At 43.1% G+C, this 24,269-nt stretch overlaps 2 protein-coding genes across 7 annotated transcripts in view; one reads left to right on the top strand and one right to left on the bottom strand.

The window, feature by feature from the left end:
• The window catches only part of tax1bp1a (Tax1 (human T-cell leukemia virus type I) binding protein 1a), a 21,040-nt gene extending 10,613 nt beyond the window's left edge, over positions 1-10,427 (top strand). For 4 of the 5 annotated variants that reach the window (XM_068575420.1, XM_068575419.1, XM_068575422.1 and 1 more), the window contains exons 9-17: positions 9-260; positions 390-581; positions 704-776; positions 1,861-2,369; positions 4,996-5,082; positions 6,527-6,698; positions 6,811-7,019; positions 7,831-7,913; positions 8,915-10,427. In XM_068575420.1, coding sequence (XP_068431521.1) covers positions 9-260; positions 390-581; positions 704-776; positions 1,861-2,369; positions 4,996-5,082; positions 6,527-6,698; positions 6,811-7,019; positions 7,831-7,913; positions 8,915-9,122 — 1,785 coding nt within the window. In that variant the 3' untranslated portion in view covers positions 9,123-10,427. The remainder of the gene's footprint in view (positions 1-8; positions 261-389; positions 582-703; positions 777-1,860; positions 2,370-4,995; positions 5,083-6,526; positions 6,699-6,810; positions 7,020-7,830; positions 7,914-8,914) is intronic. The other variant, XM_068575423.1, reaches the window with a different exon arrangement.
• A 1,690-nt stretch (positions 10,428-12,117) lies between these two features.
• jazf1a (JAZF zinc finger 1a) lies at positions 12,118-23,844 on the bottom strand. Of its 2 annotated transcripts, none has more exons than XM_068576347.1 (5): positions 23,557-23,844; positions 16,782-16,854; positions 15,662-15,858; positions 14,427-14,596; positions 12,118-13,429 (listed from the first exon to the last, which is right to left on the bottom strand). In XM_068576347.1, exons 1-5 carry the CDS (start codon positions 23,669-23,671, stop codon positions 13,253-13,255), a joined length of 732 nt encoding a protein of 243 aa, XP_068432448.1. In that variant the 5' UTR covers positions 23,672-23,844; the 3' UTR covers positions 12,118-13,252. The 2 variants fall into 2 exon arrangements, with proteins under 2 accessions (XP_068432448.1, XP_068432446.1); XM_068576345.1 differs by having other exon boundaries at positions 15,653-15,858.
• Between the last annotated feature and the right edge of the window lie 425 nt (positions 23,845-24,269).

Raw genomic sequence — 24,269 nt, forward strand, 5'->3', positions numbered from 1 at the left:
GTCTTTAGGCAGATCTGTCCCGTGTGCGTGAGCAGCTGCGTCAGGCAGAGGAGCAGCTTCAGGCGTCCCGGCAGCAGGCCTCCCTGCTGGCCTCGGAGCTCCGTGACTCAGCTAGTGCTCGGGACCACACGATGACGGAGCTGTACCGCGCCCGCTTGGAAGCTGACAAGCTGCGTTCCAGTCTGGCTGATGCTCAGGCCGAGTGCCAACGCATGGAGAGCCAGCTAGACCGCATGAGGAGCACTGCACAGAAGGAAGTGGTCAGTGTCCAACTTCTCTGTCTTTCACTTTCCATGCAATGTTAGGCAAGGGCGAACGGCAATTCTGAAGCAGGCCATGGAAAAAAAGTTTTTTTTTTTTAATGTTGTTTAAATGTCCTTCTTTCCCAGGGTGTTGGCACCAGTGAGGAGATAACACCCAGCATGATGGTGGTGTCAGAGGCAGAGGCCGAACTGCAGAGAGAGGTGGAGGAGCTGAAGCTGCGTCTTCACATGGCTGCTGAGCACTACAAGGAGAAGTACCGGGAGTGTCAGCGCCTCCGAAGGCAGGTGGCCAAACTGAATACAACTGAGTCCCAGGGAGTAAGTATAGCAGAACTCATATGACTAGAAACATTACACCGAGGTCAGTTTATGCCAAAAGCAGTAGCAAAAAGATTTTTTTAATATTATTGTCCTTTTTTTTTTTTCTTTTTTTTTTGCAGGAGCCGAAGAGAAATGCATCCACTGAGACAACACAGGAGCCACTGACCCCTAGTCCAGAGTCACCGACAGCAGGTACACACACCTACAAGTGCAAAAGTATGCATATGCAGGATGTTATGTTTTAAGTATACTATGATTGCATTTTCTTTCAAAACTATTTATGGAAAACAAATTAACCCAGAAACACAGTCTGCAAACACTGAAAACAGTCTCATAGAGATCTACATTGCAGATTCATTTTCTGTTTGAAGATGTACTGTACTTGACTTTTTTGCCATGTATAACTGTGCAAATATACACAGCCAACAGAATACAAAGATCTGTTTGTTTTTTCTGATTGCTTTTTATATTAAGAAAGTAATTAAAAGGTAGACATTCCGGATGTTCCACTACTGTGTCATCAATTTCCCAGTCCATTTAGTTTTTATTTTATTTCTTTTTTATCACTGGATGTAGTTAAATATCCAAATTAAATGAACTTGTGTACACAACAACAATGAATACAGTGTCAAGAGTGTGTCATTACTGATTAACTTATAATTACTTGATATACACATAGTCCTTTTAGTGAATAACATTTCCTAAAATAGTAATAAATGATACTCATGAATTTCCAGAGCCCAGGGGCAAATCTTCAAGTAGGTTATTACGTCCATACAACTTTAAAAAGTATTATTTACTGCTACAACTGCATTTTGTTGACCGAGTATTCTGTGCAGTAACAATAAAGTTGAATCTGAACTAACCCTCAGTTAACCACTGCAATCACATGACATAAAGAAAAGTAAGTGCATGGTGTGACTCACTGTGCTTGACTGGACAAAACCTTTCTCTCTTACTATGCTATTACTGTCTTCGCTTAAATAAACTGCAATCTAAAAACAAGTTGATACAGATTCCTGGGAAATTTTCAAAAATCTTTCTTGGAAATGTAGAAAGTAAATAAAAGTAGACACGCTTGCGTGGCGGAAAGAGATTTCACCAAATATGTTAATTACAGTGTTTTCTTTCCCTGTAAAAAAAAAAGTGATTGTATTAAAATAGCCATAATTATCACTTTTATTCAAATGTTAATACTTAAATCAATGACTGTCCTGCTGACTATGTATGATCTTCGTTTTGCTCCAATTTTGTGATTTTTTTTTTTTTTTGACAGGAAACATAGCTGCTGCAGTCCTACAAGAAGCCGCTGAGATGACAATAACACCAGAACTTAGTGACAGGGAATCCATATATGTTGATGCATACATCAGCATTGACAGGCACGAAAGGCACAGAGAGAACATGCCAATGGAAAGGGTCGAGGTGGAGGCTGAGGTAGAAGCCAACCAAGGGGAGGAAAGGGAGAAAGAAAAAGAGGAGAAGAAGGACAGTCTGCCAGAGGAGAGCCTGAGGATGACGAGCTGGGTGGAGGTGGACAACGAGAGGCAGAGCGCCGAAGAGAACAGCGAGGCGGAAATGGCCGGGAAGGCCGAGGAAGTGAGGGATGTCGCGGAGCACCAGGTGCTGCTGGAGGTGGAGGTGAGGCGGCTGTGGGAGGCAGAGAAGGCACAGACACGCTCGGTGGAGGAGGAGCTGGCGATGATGGAGGAGAAGTGGAGGCAGCAGTGTGCGATCAACGAGACGCTCAAACAACGGCTGGCCAACGAGGAGGAACGATTCAGAGTAAGTCACACACACACACACACACACACACACACACCAGCGTGGACCCAATGTGAGGGATCAGTACTCTACCAATGGTCAGATGTTGTGTACAAGCCCTAAAGTAGAACCAAAGTGCACTCAACAGAACATTTACTTTGTAAATGTGTGTTAAAACAACAAGCATGCTCCGTTGTAGATGGGCACGTAAACCTTTTCTATTCATCATTATCCTCATTGCACACGCAGTAACTCCATTTTTATTGCACCAGAGTGTTCTGTAAACCCTATCCTCCCCTTTCACAATTCAATTTCTCAGTCCATTTAGTTTTGATTTTATTTTTTATTATCACTGGATGCAGTTAAACACACAAAAAAATGAACTTGTGAGGTTGTGATCCAGTCATAATTGCCCATCATTATGAAGTTTATACTCTTACCTAATTTATTATTACGGGTTTTTTGACATATTTCAAACTCTTTTTAAGAATACATTGGAACAATGGAAACAAAAACCACATGATAGTTATAAATACAGTGTTCAGAGTGTGTCATCACCGATTATTTTATTTAGACATAGCCCATTTAGTGAAGCCAATTTCCCAAAATAGTAATAAATGCTCCTTTTGAATTTCCAGATCCCAAGGGGAGGTTATTATTTCCAGACATTTAAAAATCAAAGATATTACATTGAAAACAATATAAACCAGTAATATTGAATAATTACAAAACAAAGGTAATTGTTACAGCACTGTACAAATATTCCAATAAAGCAGAACAACTATGAGGCTTTTAAAAGTGTCTCACCACTGCTGAGTCAAGGAGATTGCTCATAGTTGTTGCACTGAGTCAGATGAACTCATTGTTGGACTGTTGTGTTAACAATGAGAGCTTGTGAGAGTAGAAACAATTACACGTGGTGACAAAGTAGCAAAGGTTCATAACAGTTTACATGAACAGGCATTAACCAGAGTAACCGGGTTATTACATGCCACACATGAGCCGGTGTGTGTTTGTGTGTGATTCAATACGACCACTTGAGCTTATTGCGTCGATGTGGGCCTGTTGCATTTTGCGTGCGAATGTCTGCCAAAGTACCTACTGGCATTTAATCTCCTTGAGTGAGTGTGTGTTTATCGGCGCTGTAAATAAGGCTCTCCCCTGTCTTTGATAGAGTCTCCTGTCTGGGGCGAGTGCCCCGGGCCTCGAGCCGCTCTTAATGGCCCTGGAGACTGACAAGAGAGGCAGCCGCAGAGCGCCATGCTTTACGGCTGTTTACATCAGCCACCCAGAGGATGGATGGAGGGGGAGGAATAGACAGGGAGGCAAGGAGGGATGGAGGGAAGAAGGCTGGGAGGGAGGGCACAGAAATACATGGCTGCAAAATCCCTTCACCTGAACTTAACCCTCTAATGCTGCGCAGTAAATTCATGAGCGAGGGGGAGAGCGAAAGAGAGACAAAAGGAGATGAAAGAGAATGACGGGCGAAAAAGCCAAAGAAGCAAACAGAATTTAGGAGTGAACAAAAAAAAGAAGCAGGATAGGCGGACATGGAGCAGAGAGAGAAACTGCCGGAGAGGAGGGGATTTGGAAAATTTGTGACGGGATGAAACGAGAGGAGAGCAGGCATCTCGCCATGTAAACTATCCCACAGGGTCTGTCCCGTTAGAAGGTTTGAGATTTACTACGATCCCCTGGTCGGCTCCAGACTGCCCTGGACGCAGGCCGCGTTTCTGTGGCTTTGACTGTGTGTTTTACGGTAAGCACCACACATTTGACGCCGCTCCAGGTTAAATAAAACTCAACTAACCAAATATTTTGTTCACTTGCTCGCCTGCGCGTATGCCGACTGAGATTTCTCTTAGTCAGTTAAGACAAATGCAGTGGAAATAAAAGGATCCTTTCCGGGCCATTAAAGTTGAGATGTATCCTTTCCATCAACTTTGGGAGAGACTGTCAAGAAGTATATCAATCAGTCAGTCAAGATGATTATTTAACAACTGTTCCGATATTCAGTTCATGGTTGAGTATTATTTCAGCCTCGGTGCCAAATGGTCTCTGGTCACAGCTTTTCAGTCGTAAATATATGCATATCTGTGTCTTATGTAATATTAAAGGTAATATCTTTGGGGCTATTGGACAGAAAGACATTTGAAGATGTTGCCTGGGGCTCCATTAATCAATTCTATTATATAAAAGAATCCTGAAATTAATAAATTATGTATGTAATTGTTAGTTGCAGCTTTAGTTATTTTATTCTTCAAACTATTCTTTACCTGTCTCCTAATTGGAGCAGAACGGAGACACAATAATTGCCCGCGTGCAATGAGCTGATGTCCTCTGATCTCACGATTTTCTTTCATTTTCACCGAACCGACACTTTTTATTTATACGTTTTTTGGGGGTCATTTAATGCTTTCTTCATGGTTGAGAGGGGGTAATGATGCAACAAAGGTCACAGGCCTTAAATTCAAAATACTTTGTTTACATTTATTCTGTATCCCCATGTTAATTAGTAATTCATCATCATTTGAGTATTTCTAGAAAAAGTCAATTTATATACATTTTTATTGTACGTATAGAGTCATTCACTGTTGCATTTTATGTTGTTTTTTTTTCCCTTTGTGTATGTGTGTCCTGTCTGTAGGTGCACATGGCAGAGCGAGCCAGCGAGGTGACAGAACTAAAGCGAAACCTTGCCCAGGCCCTCAGAGACAAGGAGCAACTACAAGAGGTACAGGCTTTTCAGGAGTCTGTGCCACTCTCATCCATATGTGCAGCTGCTCACCGGCGAGCCTGGAACGGCACTCGGTTTCCATAGTGTTAGTGACAGAGGAAGCTGAATCCCAGCAGGAAGTGGGTTTAAACATGGTAGAGCTACTTTGATTAGATCGGAGAGTCTCGGAAGCAATCTGCAGACGGGAAGTGGCAGGGTCATGTGCTTCACGCTCTCATCCCTGTCAATCGATTTCATTCAGTAAATCTCTTACTGAATGACAGATATCCAGGCCGAGACATCCTCCTCCTCTACCCGATCATTGTTTACAGTTCGATAAGCAACTTCAGCAATTCTTTTGGAAGGTGTTTTAGGTCCAGGCAACATTTTGGCTCATCTCTATGTAGCTCTCCACCTCTTATGAATGCAGGTAATAAAAAAATCTAATATTGCATTTCAGCCACTAAAGGTCAATACTACTTAGACTGCAAGTTGAAACCAGAAAGCTTCCGATAACAAACTCTGTCCCTGTTGCCTATAGATTCTGTGTTCATATCCGTTTCTAGAGATTATAGCCGTATTAACTGGATGCAGTGTCTGAACTCAGTCGTATAGCTTTCCCTTCTCCACACTCCCCACTACCCACTAATTAATACATCTATACTTGCTTCTTCGCCCATTGATACAGTGCCATTAGACAGTGCAAATGCCACGCAACGTGTCTGTTTCACCTTCCCAACCCTGGTTTAAATGTTAAACCTGATAGCTGCGCACTAATGAAGTCATCAAGAGAGGAGGTCAAGGGAGAAGGAGCGAGAGGATGGAGGGAAGTAAAAGGGGGAGAGGGCGAGTGCCTCCATCAGCAAAGCCGGAGCAGAGGGAGCCAGAGTCTGACACCCATTACAGTAATGAGTAGGATACTAATGCTCTTGCTTCATATATAATCACAAAGGGCAGAAACAATGTAGAGGGAAACTTAACTCTGAGCTGAAAATATTTAATATCTGTGTGGTTCCAACAGTGAAAATGTACTCTGGAAACACTCACTGAATTTCATTCTATTCTCACCAGTCCCTCTCTCTTTAAACAGATAGTTTTACACATTCAGCAACCACAATGATTTTCAAGAGGATTGAATGTGAAAGGAAAACACACACATAGACAGACATCATCCAGGTATAGATAAAATCATAAAAAACATATGTAGTGTATGAAAATGTAAATTTGAAACATATCATTTCTACAAACTTAAAACACAATGGACAGTTTTGAAAGCTTGTGAGCAAGATGTGTGACCTACTGGTGCTATCTTTTGGAGTTTGCATTCCGACTTGTATGTTTTCAAAGTGATTGCGTAACTGGACAGCATAGACTACCATGCACATAGAAATATTAGTTTAAAAGCCATGCTGACCCGTGAGACACCGTGACTGGATTGTGTCTCTTTTGTGTGGAATCTCAGGAGCTTCAGCGTTTCGTGTCCAGGCAGAGAGAGCAGGCTGCTGAGATCAGGCAGCCGATGGTGCTGCGCTACCCCCTGCCGTACCCTCAGGACCCCTCTCCCCCACCATTGGTCCCACACAGGCCGGCGGAGTTGCAGTACGGCAACCCCTACTCCACGGACAACACGCGAGGTGGGAGGAAGTCAAACTCTGATGAACCTCTCCATCTGTCTTTTCTCCTTCACTTTTATTTTTCTGCTGTCTGATCACAACGATCCCCTTATGTGTTTTGTTTTTTTTCTAGACCGGGCAGATGCGCCGCTTTCTCCTGAGCACATGTCCCGCCCTCCACCTGAGGCCCCTCCCTGCGCCCCTCCCTGCGCACCCCCAATCACACCCCCGAGCCCGGGCCCCGGGGCACCAGGTTGGGAACGAGAGGTGGTCTGCATCCAGCCGTCCCGCAGCACGAGCCCCCCCGAGAGTCTGGAGCATCCGCCGGAGGAGCCACGAAATGTGAGTGCATAGAAACACAAATACAGGATGAAAGGTGACTCAGGAAACCCAGACTGGTATGATGTTAATTTACAAACCAACCAAAGTGGAATTCATCCATATCATGTTGGTTTTATATTGCATCAGATTATGCAGACAGGTTTGTTTTCAGCCTGCTCTCCTCAAGGAGAGAATTCATAATGAAAACATTTTGTTTGTGAGTTATAGTGTCATAATTGATCAGTATGGTCAAAGTACTTCATCTATCATTTTAAAGCAACTTAAATGCATGACAAACTAAGCCCCAGGCTTTGCCTTCTCACCCCTCCTGTCGTGTTTGCAGCATCCAAAGAATTGCTGTCACGGTAATCCCTCTCTTTCCGTCTCTGGAGTCCTCCTCAGTGAATGAAGGGAATAGTAGCTTGCCCTTAAAAGATGCAGCTATGAACTAATTTGCATAGAGCTCTAATTAGCGTCACTCCCTCAGAGCTCAAGAGGGACGACGATAACAACGGCTCACAGAGTAATTAGAAGGAGATTTTGCAAAGGGACAGACCAACCATCAGTTTGTGTCTGTCAGATTATATCTTTTTTGTTGTTTGGGAGCAAACTGACTGGAGGCAAGCGAGGAAGGTTTACTGTGGGTCGCTGTTCAATATGAAACATTACAGCACGTGTCCGAAGAGGTTCAGTTTTTAGACAGCCCTCTCAATACATGTTCTCCTATTTTTAGTAAACCACTTGGAGGGGTGCGTCTGTGTGTGCATACAGCTCTACCAGCGACTAGATGGCCGTTACTTTCCATCCTTTTGTGTGCGTTTGTGTCTCATAGGCTGCTGACGGGGCTCAGCCGTCCTGTGATCACCAGTCCAGTAGACGTAGAGAAGCCAGGGGCAGCTTCTGCTTTGACTCCAGGTAGTGTGCCTACCCACACACATGAGAATACTGTAGAGGAAATAGACATTTGGTTAACACAGTAACACAGATGGCAAAGAGCGGTCAGGGAAAGAATCATTTTTCCAGAGGGACAGTGAACCTCTGTGCCAGTGTAGAAGCTAATGTTAAAAAAATAAAAAGGATTCTTTTTAAATCCCTCGCTGTTTAGCCAGACCCACACATAATTGCCCTGCTTTTCTTTTCTTTTTTTTTTAACTAACAAGATTATTATCGCAATCCTTCTGAGAAATATTTTCATGGAAAAGACATCCGCTTAATTGTTTTTCTGAATTAAAGAGATACTTTTTCTCAATGACCTGCGAGGAAACATGTTCCGCCTGTTTAGTTGTTATAACGCACTGAAACCTATGAATGGCTCGAGTGCAACTGAGGCCCGTTTGCCTGACTGTGTCTGGCAAGTCAGACCGAATGCATTTCGGATGCCTAATCTTGTTACCATGAAGCACGCGATATTCGTTCAACTGATTTTGGAGAAACACCACAATATGTATTTACCCTGAGGGGGAACTTTTCATCCACACAGATCCTATCAAAATGAAATAATTTGTTCATATTTGTCCGTTAGGTACGAACTAAAATCCACAACTACAATCTCTGTTTGTGTAGGGAATAAACAAACAACATACAATGTCACATCAAAGAAGTTCAAAAACACGGAACAAACATAACAGTTTGAACAATTACAACAGAAGAAGCAGAATCAAACACAAAACCTAGATATGCATAAATATGCACACATATATATCTGCATGCACAATATATATATATATATATATATATATATATATATATATATATATATATATATATATATATATATATATATAGTAGTATTTCAGGATGTTTTAAGAAGTCTTAGTAAAATGTTATCCAAGCGTAATAACATGCAGAATAAGTCTGTGTTGGATCCGAACCAAACTAACACATCCCAACCCCCCTACCTCCTTTTCTCTCCCCAGTAGTGTTCACAAGCGCTGCCCGCTATGCGAGGTGATCTTCCCACCCCACTTTGAGCAGCGCAGCTTCGAGCAGCACGTGGAAAGCCACTGGAAGGTCTGCCCCGTCTGCTCCGAGCAGTTCCCCCTCAACTGTCAGCAGCAGCTCTTCGAGAGGCACGTCCTCACGCACTTTGACGGCCACGTGCTCAACTTCGAGCAGATTGAATGAAGGGTGTAAAGCGCAAAACTAGAATTCTGACTTATCGTGTGGGTAAATGTGTGTCGTCAGCTATTAGTTCATTTTGATTGGGTCAAAGTGTCTTGTTAATATACAATCATTAGCACTTTTTTTGCAATCTTTAACAAAGGTTAGAACGAATGTAGTCCATGAAGCTGAGTTTGTCCCGTGGAGGCTGCTCCACCAAGGTGATTTATTTAGTAGGGTAGCTTTCACCTTGATACACCAGGGGTAAAAGGATCACTAACACTTGTGAAAAGTGTCACAGTCCTTTACTTTTGTATCATTTTCATGCTCATCTTTCTGCTTCAAAGGGACTAAAGCACCATTGGTAGTGCATGCATTCATTATGTGTTCAAAACTACAAAATTGCAGCTGTTTAAGCTAAAAGAGTGAATTGTAGCCGGAGCTTGAACCAGGTCTTTGAAGAGAAAGCATTTTAGTATGTCAATGTCCTGGGTATTATTTATAATGGGTAAGATTCTCATAAAGCAGCCAAGACATCTTCATCTTTTAATCGTCCACATGTTTCAAAGCTTCTTTTTTTTTCAGCGTAAATGCAGAATGAGATCTGAATATGTGATGTCATCTGAGTGTGTGTATTTAATTAAGGAGTGGTGGGATTCTATATTTTTTTGACTTGAATGGGAAGTGATCTTTGATTTCTCCCAAAAACTACAGTACTACTGTACGTGTAAGACGTCAGATGGTTTCAACAAAAACAGCACTACGTTTTCATGTATCTGCACTAAAAAAGGCTTTATTCTGAATGTACTGTACATATGAAAATAAGTATAAGTTGTGGAGAGACCTGTGAATTACTGTCGTGACTCTGCCTCCCCTCATTGTTAATTTTTTTTAAGTGATGAAAGAATGACGGACCAATGAAAGTTTTACTTTGGTCAGTTGGTAAAAGGCTGGTCTCTTCATTTCATTGGAGAAACTGTCACGTTTTTGGCAAACAGACTGCAGGACACTAAGTTACGGACACTTTTGTTATGTAATTCCACATTTTAACGTTACAACTGTGAAAAAACATCCATTGCTTTGTGTGCAGGTCCAAATCATGAGCGAGTGTCATTTATTTGTATGTCTCCACATCGCCGCTTGTCTATTTACAAAGTGACCCCTGACAGTGTTGTATTCAGGCTTTAACAATTGCACATGCCCAGTAATCACAAGGCAAATGTGTGTGTATGTCATGTGTCCAGCCATTTTCATGTGAGAATGTCAGGATGGTGGTTTAAGTGTGTACTGCAAAGATCTTTATGAATAAAGTAAGCTTGTCTTAATGCATTTAACTGAAACGTTTTCTTCTACTTGGGTTGAAAATGGAAGAAATGACATGACGTCAGTCCAAGCTACAGAGCTTTACACTTTTATTTTTATGTTGTTTTTTTTCAGTCATTTCCTGTTTACATTTAAGCAGCTTCTCTTTTATATAGAAAGACAGTTTGACATCATTTACACGTCGCTCTGCTCAGAACCGGTCGTCCCCCCATACAAAAAGGAAACGTTGGTCTCCACGTTACATACGAAAATATAATTTAAAAGCACTTGACAACAGACACGTTACAATACATTCACTGTACACAGTATATTGAAACCCCTCCCTCGTCTCCTCCTCCTGCACACAGCCTCCGCTCCTCCTCTCCCATATGTGTAATACTGCAATTGGACCCTGTGTGAAGCTGAAACTATTGCCATGGTGACTGTGGTGTCTGTGAAGCAGGGGATGGTTTTACGAGTGTTTGACAGAGCTCCGAACGGCAGACTCTCCGTCTCCGTCCATCGAGAACCGTCTCTGCCACGGGAACTCTTCCCCGCCGCTGAGCGGCAGGAATTAGGCTTTTCTATCGCACGCGAACCATTATCTCAGGATTACTTTCAGGCTAGGGAGTTCATGGACGCACTTTGAAACCGATATCAAGATTTTGGAGATCTTGGTTCACTTATATGGTTGCTTCAGAATAGACGTGGATGTCTTTCAGGCACACACACACTTGTGCTTATTGTTAGGTAGCACACTAGTTGAAGGCATTGTAAGTACAGTACAGGCGTATGATAACTACAATAATTATAACAGTACATTAAAAAGAAATTAGAGTTGTTCTTTTAACCCCCCTAAATAAATAAATAAACAAACAAATACCAGAAACAAGTCTGCTGTCTATCTTGTGAAGACTACGTGGAAAATGAAGTATCAAAAAAATCCATTATAAAAAGTCTCCTTGCCATGCTAACCCATAGGTTTCCACGGCAACAGCAGCCTGGAGGATAGGAGGGTGTGTGCATGTCAGAGGTCACTGTACCCTTTAAAAGAGCATAGGAGAAAAACTCATTCTTTGAGCGTTCTGCAGATTAAAAACTTTGTGCACGATGTGGGAAATGTTATGAAACAATGTGTGTTGGCACGCAGCGGCTTTACTGCAACGCTCTTGTTTTTCTTCGAGGCAATAAATGATGAGTTCCCAATCAGGGGCAACAAGTTGGCTACGGCTACACTACATAACGCAACGCTGCTAGCCATCCTGCTCCACAGGAGTCGAACCAGCGGCATGGCACACACAACACGACAGATTAGAGCACTGAAACACACAGAATACAGTAACACTCTATAGGCTGATGACTTGGATACTGCTGAAAAAACACACACACGCACACACACTACACATCGCACACACACATCCGTACAATGAACTGGAATGCTCTTGTCTACAACACACACAAATGACGGGGTTGTAGGTGATAATCTCTTTCAAATACAAATCTTCTTTCACACATTATTCCTCTCTTCGCGACACAGTAAGCATGCATGAAAACATTCCGTCGATGTACATCCACTCATGCGCACATTTTGGAGGAGCAATGAAGAAGAAAATCATTGCCACACGTTTGGCGACCTCCAGGGTAAAATCATTATCACTCCCACTCCCTACCCACCCACCCACCCACTTAACCACCTCCCTCCCTCCCTCCCCCCTCATCAGGCACATGGTATGGTCAGTGTTTGGCAGTGGAGAGCTGTTGGCAACATCATGGAAAAAACAAAACAACAAAGATCTTGGCAACTGGAATACAGAATGATGCTTAACCGGCTTTCACGGCTAAGTCTCTTGAACACAGCTCTGGCACTCTGAATGAGGAAACACTGGAGATATGAAATACATGGATGGCTTTCCGTGGGGATGACATGTTCTAGATGTGGATTGTTGGCTTGGGCTGTGTTCCAATAGGTTCCTTCCTCATCAACAGTAAAACATCGCACACAATTCAGAGTGTCAAACCTAAAGGCGTTTTGGCTCTATATCTGGAGGTGTGGCGAGAGAAAACTCTCCAAACCTAAAGTCAGCCAGCTGTTTGACCTTGACCTGGCTGTCTCAGCAAATAAGGAATGAAAGGAACTCTTACTGATACTGGGGAAAAAACACTGACAAGAATATAAAAAATATATAAAATAAAGCTTGAAAATAAAGTGTAACTATTTATGTATATGCTCATGAATACTTTTATATATTTTTATGTACACATACATATCTGTCTATTGTTTATATATCAATATATCTATGTAAAGTATAACTCTCTAACCTGAAACCCTCAGAAGTTACTGCGAAGGCACAGATCTAAGCTCAGTGAAGTCGCATTGAAGGAAAAGGGAGTGAAACCACCACTGAACTCAGATCAGCGCTGACGTCAACTTCATCCCACTCAAAGACGAGCAGGGAAAGGGGCAGGGCTTGGTTGCACTTCCTGTTTCATCTCTTTTACGTTTCCCATCTTCTTTCATATCGTTTGTTTTTGTGTCTTTTCTTTCTGTTTTTTACATTTAGCACCTTATGTAAGTCGAACGAAATAGAGAAAAAAAATAACGTGATAGCATGTACGAATGTGCAAATGTACAACAATAAAAATACTACAAAGATACATTTCTTTTCTCAAAATACAATTGATATAACATGGATATAAAAAAAAATATGTAAAACATACAAACAAAAACATGAAAAAAGAAAATTAAAGCACGCACATGATCCTTTAGTGTGTGTGATGGGGATAAAAGTGTCGGGTAAGGAAAGTCAGGACAGGGCTGTGTTTGGGGCAGAGATTGGTGCGAGCACGGTTCTCTAGCCTTGAATCTTGCGAAGGATCTCGGTGGAGACCGGCGGGTGGAAGTTGATGGTGTGGTGCCTCAAGCCTTGCGAGGTCTTGTAGCTCTTGCCGCAGCGACACTTAAAGGGCTTCCTCACACGGATCTGCGTGCGGTGACCATTCTTGGCGTGGTACTTGATACCGTTCACATTCTGACGAGATGGAGAAAAGAGGAAACATTACAAGTGGAGAAGAGTAACAAGCACCCTTTTTACACAAGACCACGTTTGACACGCAGTATTTAACGTGCAGCCGACTTGTGTGCGACCATGGATGTATAAGACAGTAACTCATGAAGCCAAAAAAACTTTTAGAACCAAATTATTTAAATAAGGGCTATTTAAGTGGTCATACTAGGAACAAATTATCTCTTAAATAGCAGAAAGATTTTTACAAATGCAAGTCTGTGGAAAAATACTTTTTTTCCCACAGACTTGCATTGGGAAAGCCCTCTGGGAAAAATAGTTTTTGGGCCCAATGGCATCACAAGACAAACCCGGAAGTTGTAATTCCACGGTTTTGCCACTATGTCAAACTGGCCTCAAAGCCCGATGTTCTTCCCGGGGGCTTGTGTGCGACACTTTCATATCAGACTGCGATCACAGGCTGATTTCTTATTGAGATAAACAGCTGCTGGTAAGTAGCCTTAACACTTGCTAAATTAATGTTTACAATGTAAAGCATACCACAGTGTAATTATCATTACCCTGCCCTTAAACTTGTGTCGTGGCAGTTGCTGATCTTCTTAACTTTATAATAATTCTACAGTTACACTAAAGTGACGTTATTGCTGAAACTCCTATTTACCATTTTAAATCAGACCTGTACAAAATTCTAGTCGCAAAATCTGATTGGAGAACACATGTGGACTCATTCAGAGCAACAACAAATGTGACTTCATCCCACGTCACTGTTTTGGTCTGAAAAGGTACAAGCTGAATGAGGTTTTTGTTACAAGCAGTAATAGAATTTAACCAAACCAAATATACCATGACAAATTTATCACTGCTTCCAATCGGGCAGTCTTGATTTATAATGTGCTTTTTTCAAATGTTCGGTCCAGACATGTGATACTCAGACAAAAGCTCCAGTGTGAACATCATCAGAAACAACTAAACCTTGTGTCCTATTGGCGGTGGCAGGCCGTACCTTGTATCTCTTCTTGCAGCCGGGGACAGGGCAGGCGAAGGGCTTCTCCTCTCCCCCATTCATGCACATGGAGCTGAGGATGGACTCAGAGCTGATGGCGCTTTCTGTGGTCCACGATTCATCGCTGTCCGACTCCTCATAGTCTACCTCCTCCTCATCATACTCACTGCCTGGAGGCACGATGGAGACACGCAGAACAAAAAAAAAGCTAGTCATCCCAGATGAAATTGATCATAATGGGGTTATGCTCCAAAATACATCATGCCTGGGGAATTTACCAAACAGAAATTATTTGTGACTTTTTATTAATACCGCTCTCTATATTCTGCTGCTTTCTGTAAAGCATGAGCAGCCCACATGCCACTGAAAGCACTGTTCAGACAAAACAGCACTCGTGTGTGTGTGTGTACGCCTGTGAGTCAAGACGCAGGGTTTGGCACTGTTAAAGAGATCATTAAGTGGGAGTGATCCCCATTGCTCTGCCTGGAAAAGGTTTTTCCACTAAGATGCTAACACACACACACACACACACACACACACACACACACACACACTGACCCCCCACCATCTCACAGGAAATGCTGCACCTCAGCATGAGGAAGTGGATGGCACCCTGGCACATGTCGAAAGAGAGAATGTGTGTGTGTGTGTGTGTGTGTGTGTGTGTGTGTGTGTGTGTGTGTGTGTGTGTGTGTGTGTGTGTGTGTGTGTGTGTGTGTGTGTGTGTGTAGCCGTGCTGGTGTATAAGCCCAGACCTAACACTACGCTTGGAACCATTTGGGCTGAAATTGGACATCTGCTTCTGGGCTGTGCAACACACGGCCCCATGCGAACACACAGCGTGACAGCTGCTATGTAATTAGCAGAGTGTTGACTGGTCTGCTCACTGCAGGAGCCCCCTAACCCAACACACAAACACACACACACAGCAGTAGACAGTAGTTGGGCTTTGAGCCTTTTCTAGTTTCCATTTTCTTCTTCTTCAAACATTTGAGGAAAAATGGCCAGTTTGCATTCACAAATACACCTTTTTTTTCTGCAGTAGCCAGGTACGAAATACGCTGCATTGTATTTAGCTGCCTGAATTTGATGAATGGGCTCATGATGGCTTAAAACATAACCGGTAGGTTTTTCTGTATGTAGAGTTGATTTACATAATTCTGTTTTAACAGCTCTAGTCAATCAAGTACAAACAATCGGTCAAACAGACATTTCGACAAACACACCTGTCGTACCTGTAGGTGTGCTACTGCGGAAGGAAGAGGAGGGAGTGATGGGGGGTGTGACAGGAGGCGTCAGGTTACCGCTGGTGTGTCGAGGAGGCGTGGCCGTGCTATTCCTGGACAGTCCGCCAGTGAGGGACAGGGACAGTTTGGGCGTGGCCTTCTTCTTCATGGTCTCCTGCTCTCGGCGTGCTGCATCCGTCATGAACCTGGTTGGACCCAATGGTGGCAAAGAGGAAGGGGTGCCATAAGTAGATCACATGACACAGTTAGGCCCCTGAATCTGATATAATTGACCCACGTGTCAACTTTATTTCCTTATTTATGGAGGCAATGCAGGTGAACTTACTCAAACGCAAAACTTAAATCAAAGAAAATCCAAACGTTTCTCTTGTATTATCATTTATGACATGAACTAATTTATTCGGCCATCGTTTTTGTCAGTTATGATAACTCTATGCTGATAGAAATGTTGAAAGCTCCAAAGAATTAGGGTTATTTGCTGCTATATTAGAAGAATAAAGTTTCTTCTAATTATGACTGTTCTGTGCCATGGTGCTATGAGAGGGAGGTCTACGGTTTGACAAGCCATAATTGAGCTGCATTATGAGCAGTCCCTTCAAATATACAGTTGTCACAACATTGTACAGTAAACACGGCTGACATTTACAACCTCGCCACTTGAACAACTACCACAGAAAACAAACCTAACTCTCTCTATTTTACCGTTATCTTTCTCAACCCTGCGTCTTGGGATTGATTTAACGGTGCATGAAGTGGAACGTGACACATCGGTTCACCACACAAAAACACACTCATGCAGTAATCCTGAAAGGCAGCCTTTGGCGGTGCCGTTTACAGCACAGGGATTTAGGAGTGATTGTCTTGTGTGGTTTTCTCTGCTGGTCTGTGGATGAGTCACTGCTGTGTCTATGGGAAGGCATCATTCATTTGAGCTGCTCTCCGCAAGCCACATGTACGCACACACACAGAAACACAGACTTTCACTGGTGGAGCAATGCTGCCCTCTGTAGACACCTTTGCTTTTGAGGGTGTGTGTTTGTGTGTGGGCGTGTGTTTGTGTGTGTTTGTTTGTGTACGTGTGTGTGTGTGCGTGCGTGCATGTGTGTACCTGTTGATGTAGCTTAGGGCCAGATAAGTGGGCTGCTGTTGCTCCTGCTTCTCCAGGACCCGTGGATCTGTGTCTGAGAGAGAAAGAGAGAGAGAGAGACATTCAGATTAATCATTGCTCTCTCTGGAGGGAAAAAGTTGCGTGAATACTCTTAGTATGTAGCTGACTCATACATCTATTCTTCCTGCCAGACTGGCTGATAGATTGCAGGATGTTTCTCACACTGCATTCTCTGTATTAGTTCATAATATGCAAGAGCCTGCAGATACATTTCAGATACTTGTGGCACATTATTGCGCCAGGCTGTCTGTAATTTACTACGAATGCCTTTCCAAAAGTGACCAAAGGCTGATTAATCATTGCCGGAGACTAAATGTAGCAAAGAAGAAATTTGTCCGAGTGAAAAAGCGACTTGGAGGCTGTGATGAATGTACACTGTGATGAATGTACACAGTGTATGACACACACACACACACACACACACACACACACACACACACACTTTCCAGTTGACTTGCTAGGTCAGTAACACTACAGTAGGCAACTTCCACTGCCCGAGGGAAGCAGCGTTAACTTCAAAGCCCCACCTCCCACCCCCTGGAAAACAGGAGCAAGTGTGCATGAAAACCCTCCGGGTGGGTGCATCTGTAAAGTACCAGTGCCATCATGTGTTCAACGTCGGAACATTCAGAGGGATACTTTCACACAAAAAAGTAGGTTTTAGCCATGGCAAGCATTGGCTGTGCCTATGTATGTGTGCATGAAGAGATAATTGCAGCTTTATATGTAATGGTTAGCAGATGTATTGCAATTCAGATCCAAGCACTGGATCATCACTGTGCAACAATTAACAACACACTCCTGGACGCTCCTTCCAACTAATCATATGTGCGTGCGTGTGTTTGCGTGTTGGCCTTCTTAGCCCTTTAGTTTCAGGCTTTCACACCTCATAATTAAAAAAGAATGCAGACTTCCCACAGTGCAGGAAAACACCAAGGAGACCAGCAAACACGAAAACAACCTCGAAAAACTGCTCGACACTGCTGCAGTGTAGAGCTGAATCTCTTACATTTGAGTTTATGTAAAAGCACTAAAGGGGCTAAGTGAGGAAAAAAGATAGCAGGGGCATGCATTTATAAACACACACACACAAACACACATAAATCTGAGGTGGTCCACAGAGGTGGTCTTCAACAGTCTTTTATAGCGGAGCCTTAATAATCCTACCTGCTGCTCAGATTGTACAAACTAGAGCTCTCTGAGCATGCATTAGCATGTATATGTGCACACGCACACGCACACACACACACACACACACACACACAGCTGAGTCAAGACACATGACAATGAGAGCTCCCTGCATCTTAAAGTCCGACCTTTTCAAAACTACTAAATTTTTATACTTTTGAATCTACGGATTTATGTTGTAAGGCCACTCATTCCTCGTTTCACTTGGAACTTCTGAAATACATTTCTCCTTAATAAATCACTAACTTCAACGATTGGTTATCAAAACCATGTTGTTGATAGGTCTTCTGTAGAGCAACTAATTGATTAATTAACTAGTTTTGTAAGTATTGTAAATAAGAACCATCATTCTACAATGATAAACCAGTCATCCAACATTGAAGGATTTATTCAGAATAGCAATGAACACTGGAACAGGCAGCTACATTTGCTATTCAGGCAAACGTTTGACCAGCAAGGTATAAAAGAACAAGAAAAAGTAATGCCAGAGTTAATAACTCGGGATGTACAAGTAGCTCCGGTCTTTGCTGTAAGATGAGGTAAGTGTGTGCATGTAGAGAAGGGGGAGGAGGGCAGGGTGTTGGTGGAAATGGAGCAAGCCAGGTGCAGAGGCAGAGAGAGAGAGAGATATGCAGTAAATGTTCACCGGCTTTATGACTTCCGCTCACCTAGCAGGACAGGAAGCTAACATGCTGCTAATCCTGCCGCTGGAGCAGGAGGGGACCTGCACATACACACTCACACATACACTTGGACACAGACACACAACTAAATGAAGAGACATGTTCAATGTTTTCATTCATTGGTTTTACACTGAACTGACAAGGTGCATCGCCTGCTCTTTGTGTTTTCGTTCTAGATGCGTGTTTCAGTGCATGTCTGAGACATTTTCAGAGTCTCCAGCGTCTATAAATATCTCCCTAATTTGCATTCCTGTCATTAAAAGCAGCAACCAATCTACTGCAGCTCCACTCATCTCAACATCTCTCACCAGTGGTACACTGCTGCCCCCTGCTGAATACCCACTGTGTGCATGTGTCCACATGCATGTGCACATAGGTCTGCGCGTGTGTCTTTCCATGTGTGTATGTGTTGAAACCAGGCCAAGAATGCATGGCTTGTTTTGCAGGCTGCTAATTAAGCCACAGAGAGCATTTTAACGTGTTTCTAGAGCAGCAGGCAACCGGATGAAGGGAGAGCAGACGAGAGGAGGAGGAGAAGGGGGGATATGGGTGGGGGAAAAGGCAAACTTCTCTGTAATTACACTTTCCAGTGCTTGGCGGGACGCTTGGGCCCTGCGACTTCCGAAAGGCAATCTGTGTGACTGTGTGTATGCGGATGTATGTGTAGCGTGAAAAGAGAGGGCCTGCAGTTTCCAGTTTGGGATGCCGATGCACTAATTGCTCCACTACACCCTGACAGGTCATTTAGGAAGTACATTGAAACACTCTCTCTCACATGCACAAACACACGCTCCTTCCCGTCTCACACCTCTGAAAGAGGGATGGGAAACAATCTGGCAGGGGTTATGTAATTTACATCATCATCATCATATCAATAAGGGTATTTTTTTATACTGATTCATATCACACAATATGGCAAATGTATGACAAATAAATCAATGATCAATTAGTCAACAGATAATATATCAATTAGCAATTCTTTTTTTTTAATTTAATTTTTCAAGTGAAGATGAAGATTTCATAGTTTCAGCTCCTCAGTTGTGATGATTTGCAGCTTCTCTGTATAATTGATTCACTGAATATTTTGTGGTTTTGGACTTTAGAGTTTTGTGATGGCCGTTCAGTATTCTGTGACTTTTCATCGACTGGATGAATCATCTGTTCATTATTCATACAAGCAAGTCAATGATCAATAATTAGAGTTAGTTGCTGAAAAGTGAAGTCTATGCAGAGGTGCCTTAAACCTGCATTATTTCTAATAGCCAGCAGGGGGCGACCTCTTATTGTCATGTCAATAAAGTGTACAATAAGACATTAACATTGAAGCCATGTTCATATATTGGACTATATAGTAATAATTTTGACAGTCCAAAACTATCATATACAACAACAAAAAACAGAGCATATTCACAACTTTTGGAATTTTTCATGAGAAATTACTTAAACGTTTGATAATTATTCATAGTTAGATAAATGTTTTGTTGATCAGCTTGTGTATTTATCAACTAATTATTCAGTTCTGAAGATTACGACAAAATTATTTCATTTTAAAGTTAATTATTATTCAGATTTACTGGCAACATCAAAGAAATGATGCATGGACATATTCTGGTAATTCACATAATACTTCTTCTGCTATGCAATTATGTAATTATTTGAAAACATCTACAAGGACGGGGTTTTTCTGCACGCTAATGAAAAACAAGTATAAACTGCTTCACCTTATTGCGTTTACATTCAGTCTTTTCTTTGAGCCAAGGAAAACCGACAAACTTGGCCGGTGGGCTGACTGATTTCATATTTAAAAGTTACTGTAGGTCCATTATCGGCACACTTTAGCAGAGGCTGCTCTTACGACACAACGCTGACGTGACTCATCTTGTCAAGTCACACCTCAGTCTTTGATTCCAGCTATAAAACCAAGTCCAAGTGAACAAAAATCAAAGTTAATTCGGTCTAAACAAAGTTGGGATGTTTAGCATTTCCATGTGCTTAACCCTTTATTTTTCCTTCCTTAACATTCTCTTTGTAATTTCTGTTCCTCCACTGTTAATCTCCTTCTCCCTCCCCCTCCTTCCCAGCTCCTATTTGTTGAGGTAGGAGGCAGGTATGTGCTTGTGCAGGTGGGAACACAGCACAATACTGCACACAGGCAGATGAGCCTGACATCATTGCATTCCTCAGACCTTACCTAGAGTCACCGCACAAAGCCTGAGCCACAAAGACAACAACCACACAAAACACCTAACCCACTTCCTCTTGCGTTCAGCTGTAATCTAAACAGTGCTGGTATGTTATTGGAAGGCTGCTATCCTTTCTTCTGGGATGAGGTCAGCACTGAAGACCCACACATAACCTCATTTTCTCACGGAAAAGATCACAACAGGCTTATCTGGTTTGTTTGCTGCTGGCTATTGTGTGCTGTGTCAGAGGAGGCACAAGTCCAAATAAGATACAAGTTGAGATCATTGACATACAGGCAAGGACACAAAATTTAACTCATTTTTGGGGGCAATGTAGCATAGGATCACCAACCACAAGAGGGCAGCACAGTCTACGATAATGAACTATGTGTTTCTAGCACAGGACTACACAGATTTCTGGACCCTGACTTTGAGACCCACTGACTCACTTTTACAGCTGTTTACATCCGATAGCACAAGCCTGTTGTCACCTCTGGATTATCCGATTAGTTGTGAGTGCTGGCTTTTTCATAATCTCTTTGCACACAGCAGGCTTGACCACAAGCAAAAAGCTTCAAACAGTTTATCTGAAGTCTCATGTGAAGAGGCTCGGGGATCAAATTAGCTTATCTTTTCATTGATTGTTGATCACACACACTGCTGCACCATTTCAAAACCTAAAAAGGGAAGTCATGGCTAAATGCCCCTACCCCCTCTCACCTCACTCCCCTCCATCTGTCACACTTATCACTGTGGTAACTGATCTGCGAGTGGTATTGATTTGACTGTGTGTGATCTTGATGCTGCTGATGACCGGTCACGGTACAAATCGGCAGAGGGGGAACTCATTAATCCAAGCTATCTAACTGGTAAACTGCCATTCCGCTCGCTTGACGGCTGGGGTTAAAGGTCAAGCTAAGAGCCAGATGGGGCATACATCAGTAAGGCATGGCTGCGTGAGCAAAAGGATGATATCTGCTCCTGCATTTCTGTCATAATGTCCTTCATGATGTCCTTCGATTTGTTTGGGTGTTTGTCAGAAGATAATTTTAAAATATATAAATATATATATATATGTCACAAAAATATCAAATCAAATGGTCATTCTCAGCACTGGCTTTGGTTAATTTGCAAGTGATCGATAGAGCATATGGTCAGATGTAGAAGGTTCAGTCACACAAAACTTGACCCCTTTTTTCCCCACACATCAACACATCAGTCACACCACGCATGTGATGTGATAACATCACAAGTCGGGTGTCCCCACCACAGCTAGCGGCTGGATAGCGCTCTTTGTTAGTGAGACAGCAGGTGTGCAATAACTCAGCCAACATACTGCCCCCAACCCCTTTGGAGACGGCCAGTTGCCATGGAGACTGGCTCAATGAAGCATCCATTCTACCCCCTCGCCCCACCACCTCACCCTCTTCAAACAGCCTCCAGAGGATGGATACACAACACAAATAATGATTAGAGTACATCAAATGTGTGACAGATTAGGGTGTGTGTTTTTTGGTTCACAGCTCCACCAAATTCTTACACACTGTAATTTGCAATGGTGGCTTATAGGTTAATCCTGTGTTTAAACAGAAAGCCATTGAAATGTGCCGCAAAAAAGTGTTACCTATTTAACTAGTATGACATTGCATGGTACTAATTAGACTAAATTTGAATGGGTTTCCCGTTTATATAGGTAAAAAGCAAAAGGGAGAACTAACTTGTCAAAAAACTAAAATAGGCAACACCAATGACTTTAAAAAGATTGTATTTACTCCACCTGCATCTAAGAGAGGTACAGTAAATATTTCACAGTGCAATTCAAATACATTTATTGGGTTTTCATTGAGAGGCCACATTTGTCACATGCATTGATGGACCAAAATACAAGTTAAGAAATGTCTCAAGTATCACCAATACCGACAAGTATTTTTACCTGTGTCTTTGTTACCTATGAATACCTCAAATAACTTGCAGTAATGTCATATATATTCCAAACTAATGTGTTTACCCCAGCAACTGTATACACTGTGTATATGCAAGGTGACAATAATCAGATGAAAATCTAACGTAGGGGTGCAACAAGTTGACGCTCGTTGAACGTGCAAGACAATATATGCAATTTCCTTGCACGTCTTTGCAATGTGGGAGGGTCAATGGCAATTAAGTGGCGCAAGCGTTATCGTATAGCGTTGGCAAAAGGTGATGCCTCGACGCGTAAGGACACCCGAGGTGACCAACGCGACAGGCGGCATCGAGCCAGCACCGCATTAGGCCTCCAAACGTAAACACACACGAGACTTCTCAGCGGCGCTCGCTGTGAAACCGCTGTCTGGTCGGAATGCTAGTTGCACCTATGAGACCTCCGCGGCCCTCGGAGCCGAGCCACCGCTGCAAGAGGTGACTCGACACGGCGAATGCAGACATACATCAAGCCGGTTCACTTATTTCGCGGAGACGCGGTGTTCCCCCTCCCCAAAAGAAGGGACTTGAAGTCTCGTGCCGCTGAATAACTCGCTCCCCGACGAGCCTCGAGCGAGCCGCAAGGAATAGCGGAACGCACGCCTATTTGCTGTGCAGCTAACTAGCCAGGCAGCTAGCTAACGCCAGCTAGGAGCTCCGTCTCCTCCCCCCCACACACACACACCCTCCGGCCTGACTCACCGATGTGATTGTCCTCGATGTGGACGATGAGCTCGGCGAGAGTCTCGAACTGGAGACCGCAGCCCCCGAACCTGCAGGAATTGGAGAAGAAAGAAGCGGCGGCGATGCCCGTCATGTTGTCGGCGCTGGTGCATTCACCGGGCGGAGAGGTGGTGGGGACCGGGGAGGGAGGGGGGGGGGGGGGGAGACCGGGAGCCGGGGAGGTGACCGAGGAGGTTGAGATTTTCGGGGTGGGAGCGCCGCAGAGCGCGGAGCAGACACCGGTCGGCCAGACAGGACAGCGGCGAACGCAACTGGGAGGCAGGCGGGACGATGGGGGTGGGGATGGAGGGGAGCAGGGGGGTGGGCTACGTCACGACCTGCCTACCTGTTGGGATGTGTGCCCCCAGAGCCACTGTGTCATTCATATTAGATATTCCTTTATTAGTTCCGCAGTGGATACATTTGCAGGATTACAGCAGCAAACGGGTGAAGTACACACAAGAGAGATAGTAAAAAAAATAATTTAAAAAGTGATTAAATATAGGTCTGTTGATATCAAACGCGCTGAAATAAATCAGTTAAATGTACACATGCATTATCAAGACACCAAACACGTCAAACACATAAACCTATGTAGACATGTTGTCCTTGGTTGGTATATGTGGTGGCTATAGCTCACATATAAATTAATTGTAAATGCCCCAATAATGTATCTAAATAGATCACAGTGT

The sequence above is a fragment of the Clinocottus analis genome, unplaced genomic scaffold, assembly GCF_023055335.1.
Source record: "Clinocottus analis isolate CAN_PGR_092001 unplaced genomic scaffold, fCliAna1.0.p SCAF_14, whole genome shotgun sequence".
NCBI classification, from domain to species: Eukaryota; Metazoa; Chordata; class Actinopteri; order Perciformes; family Cottidae; genus Clinocottus; species Clinocottus analis.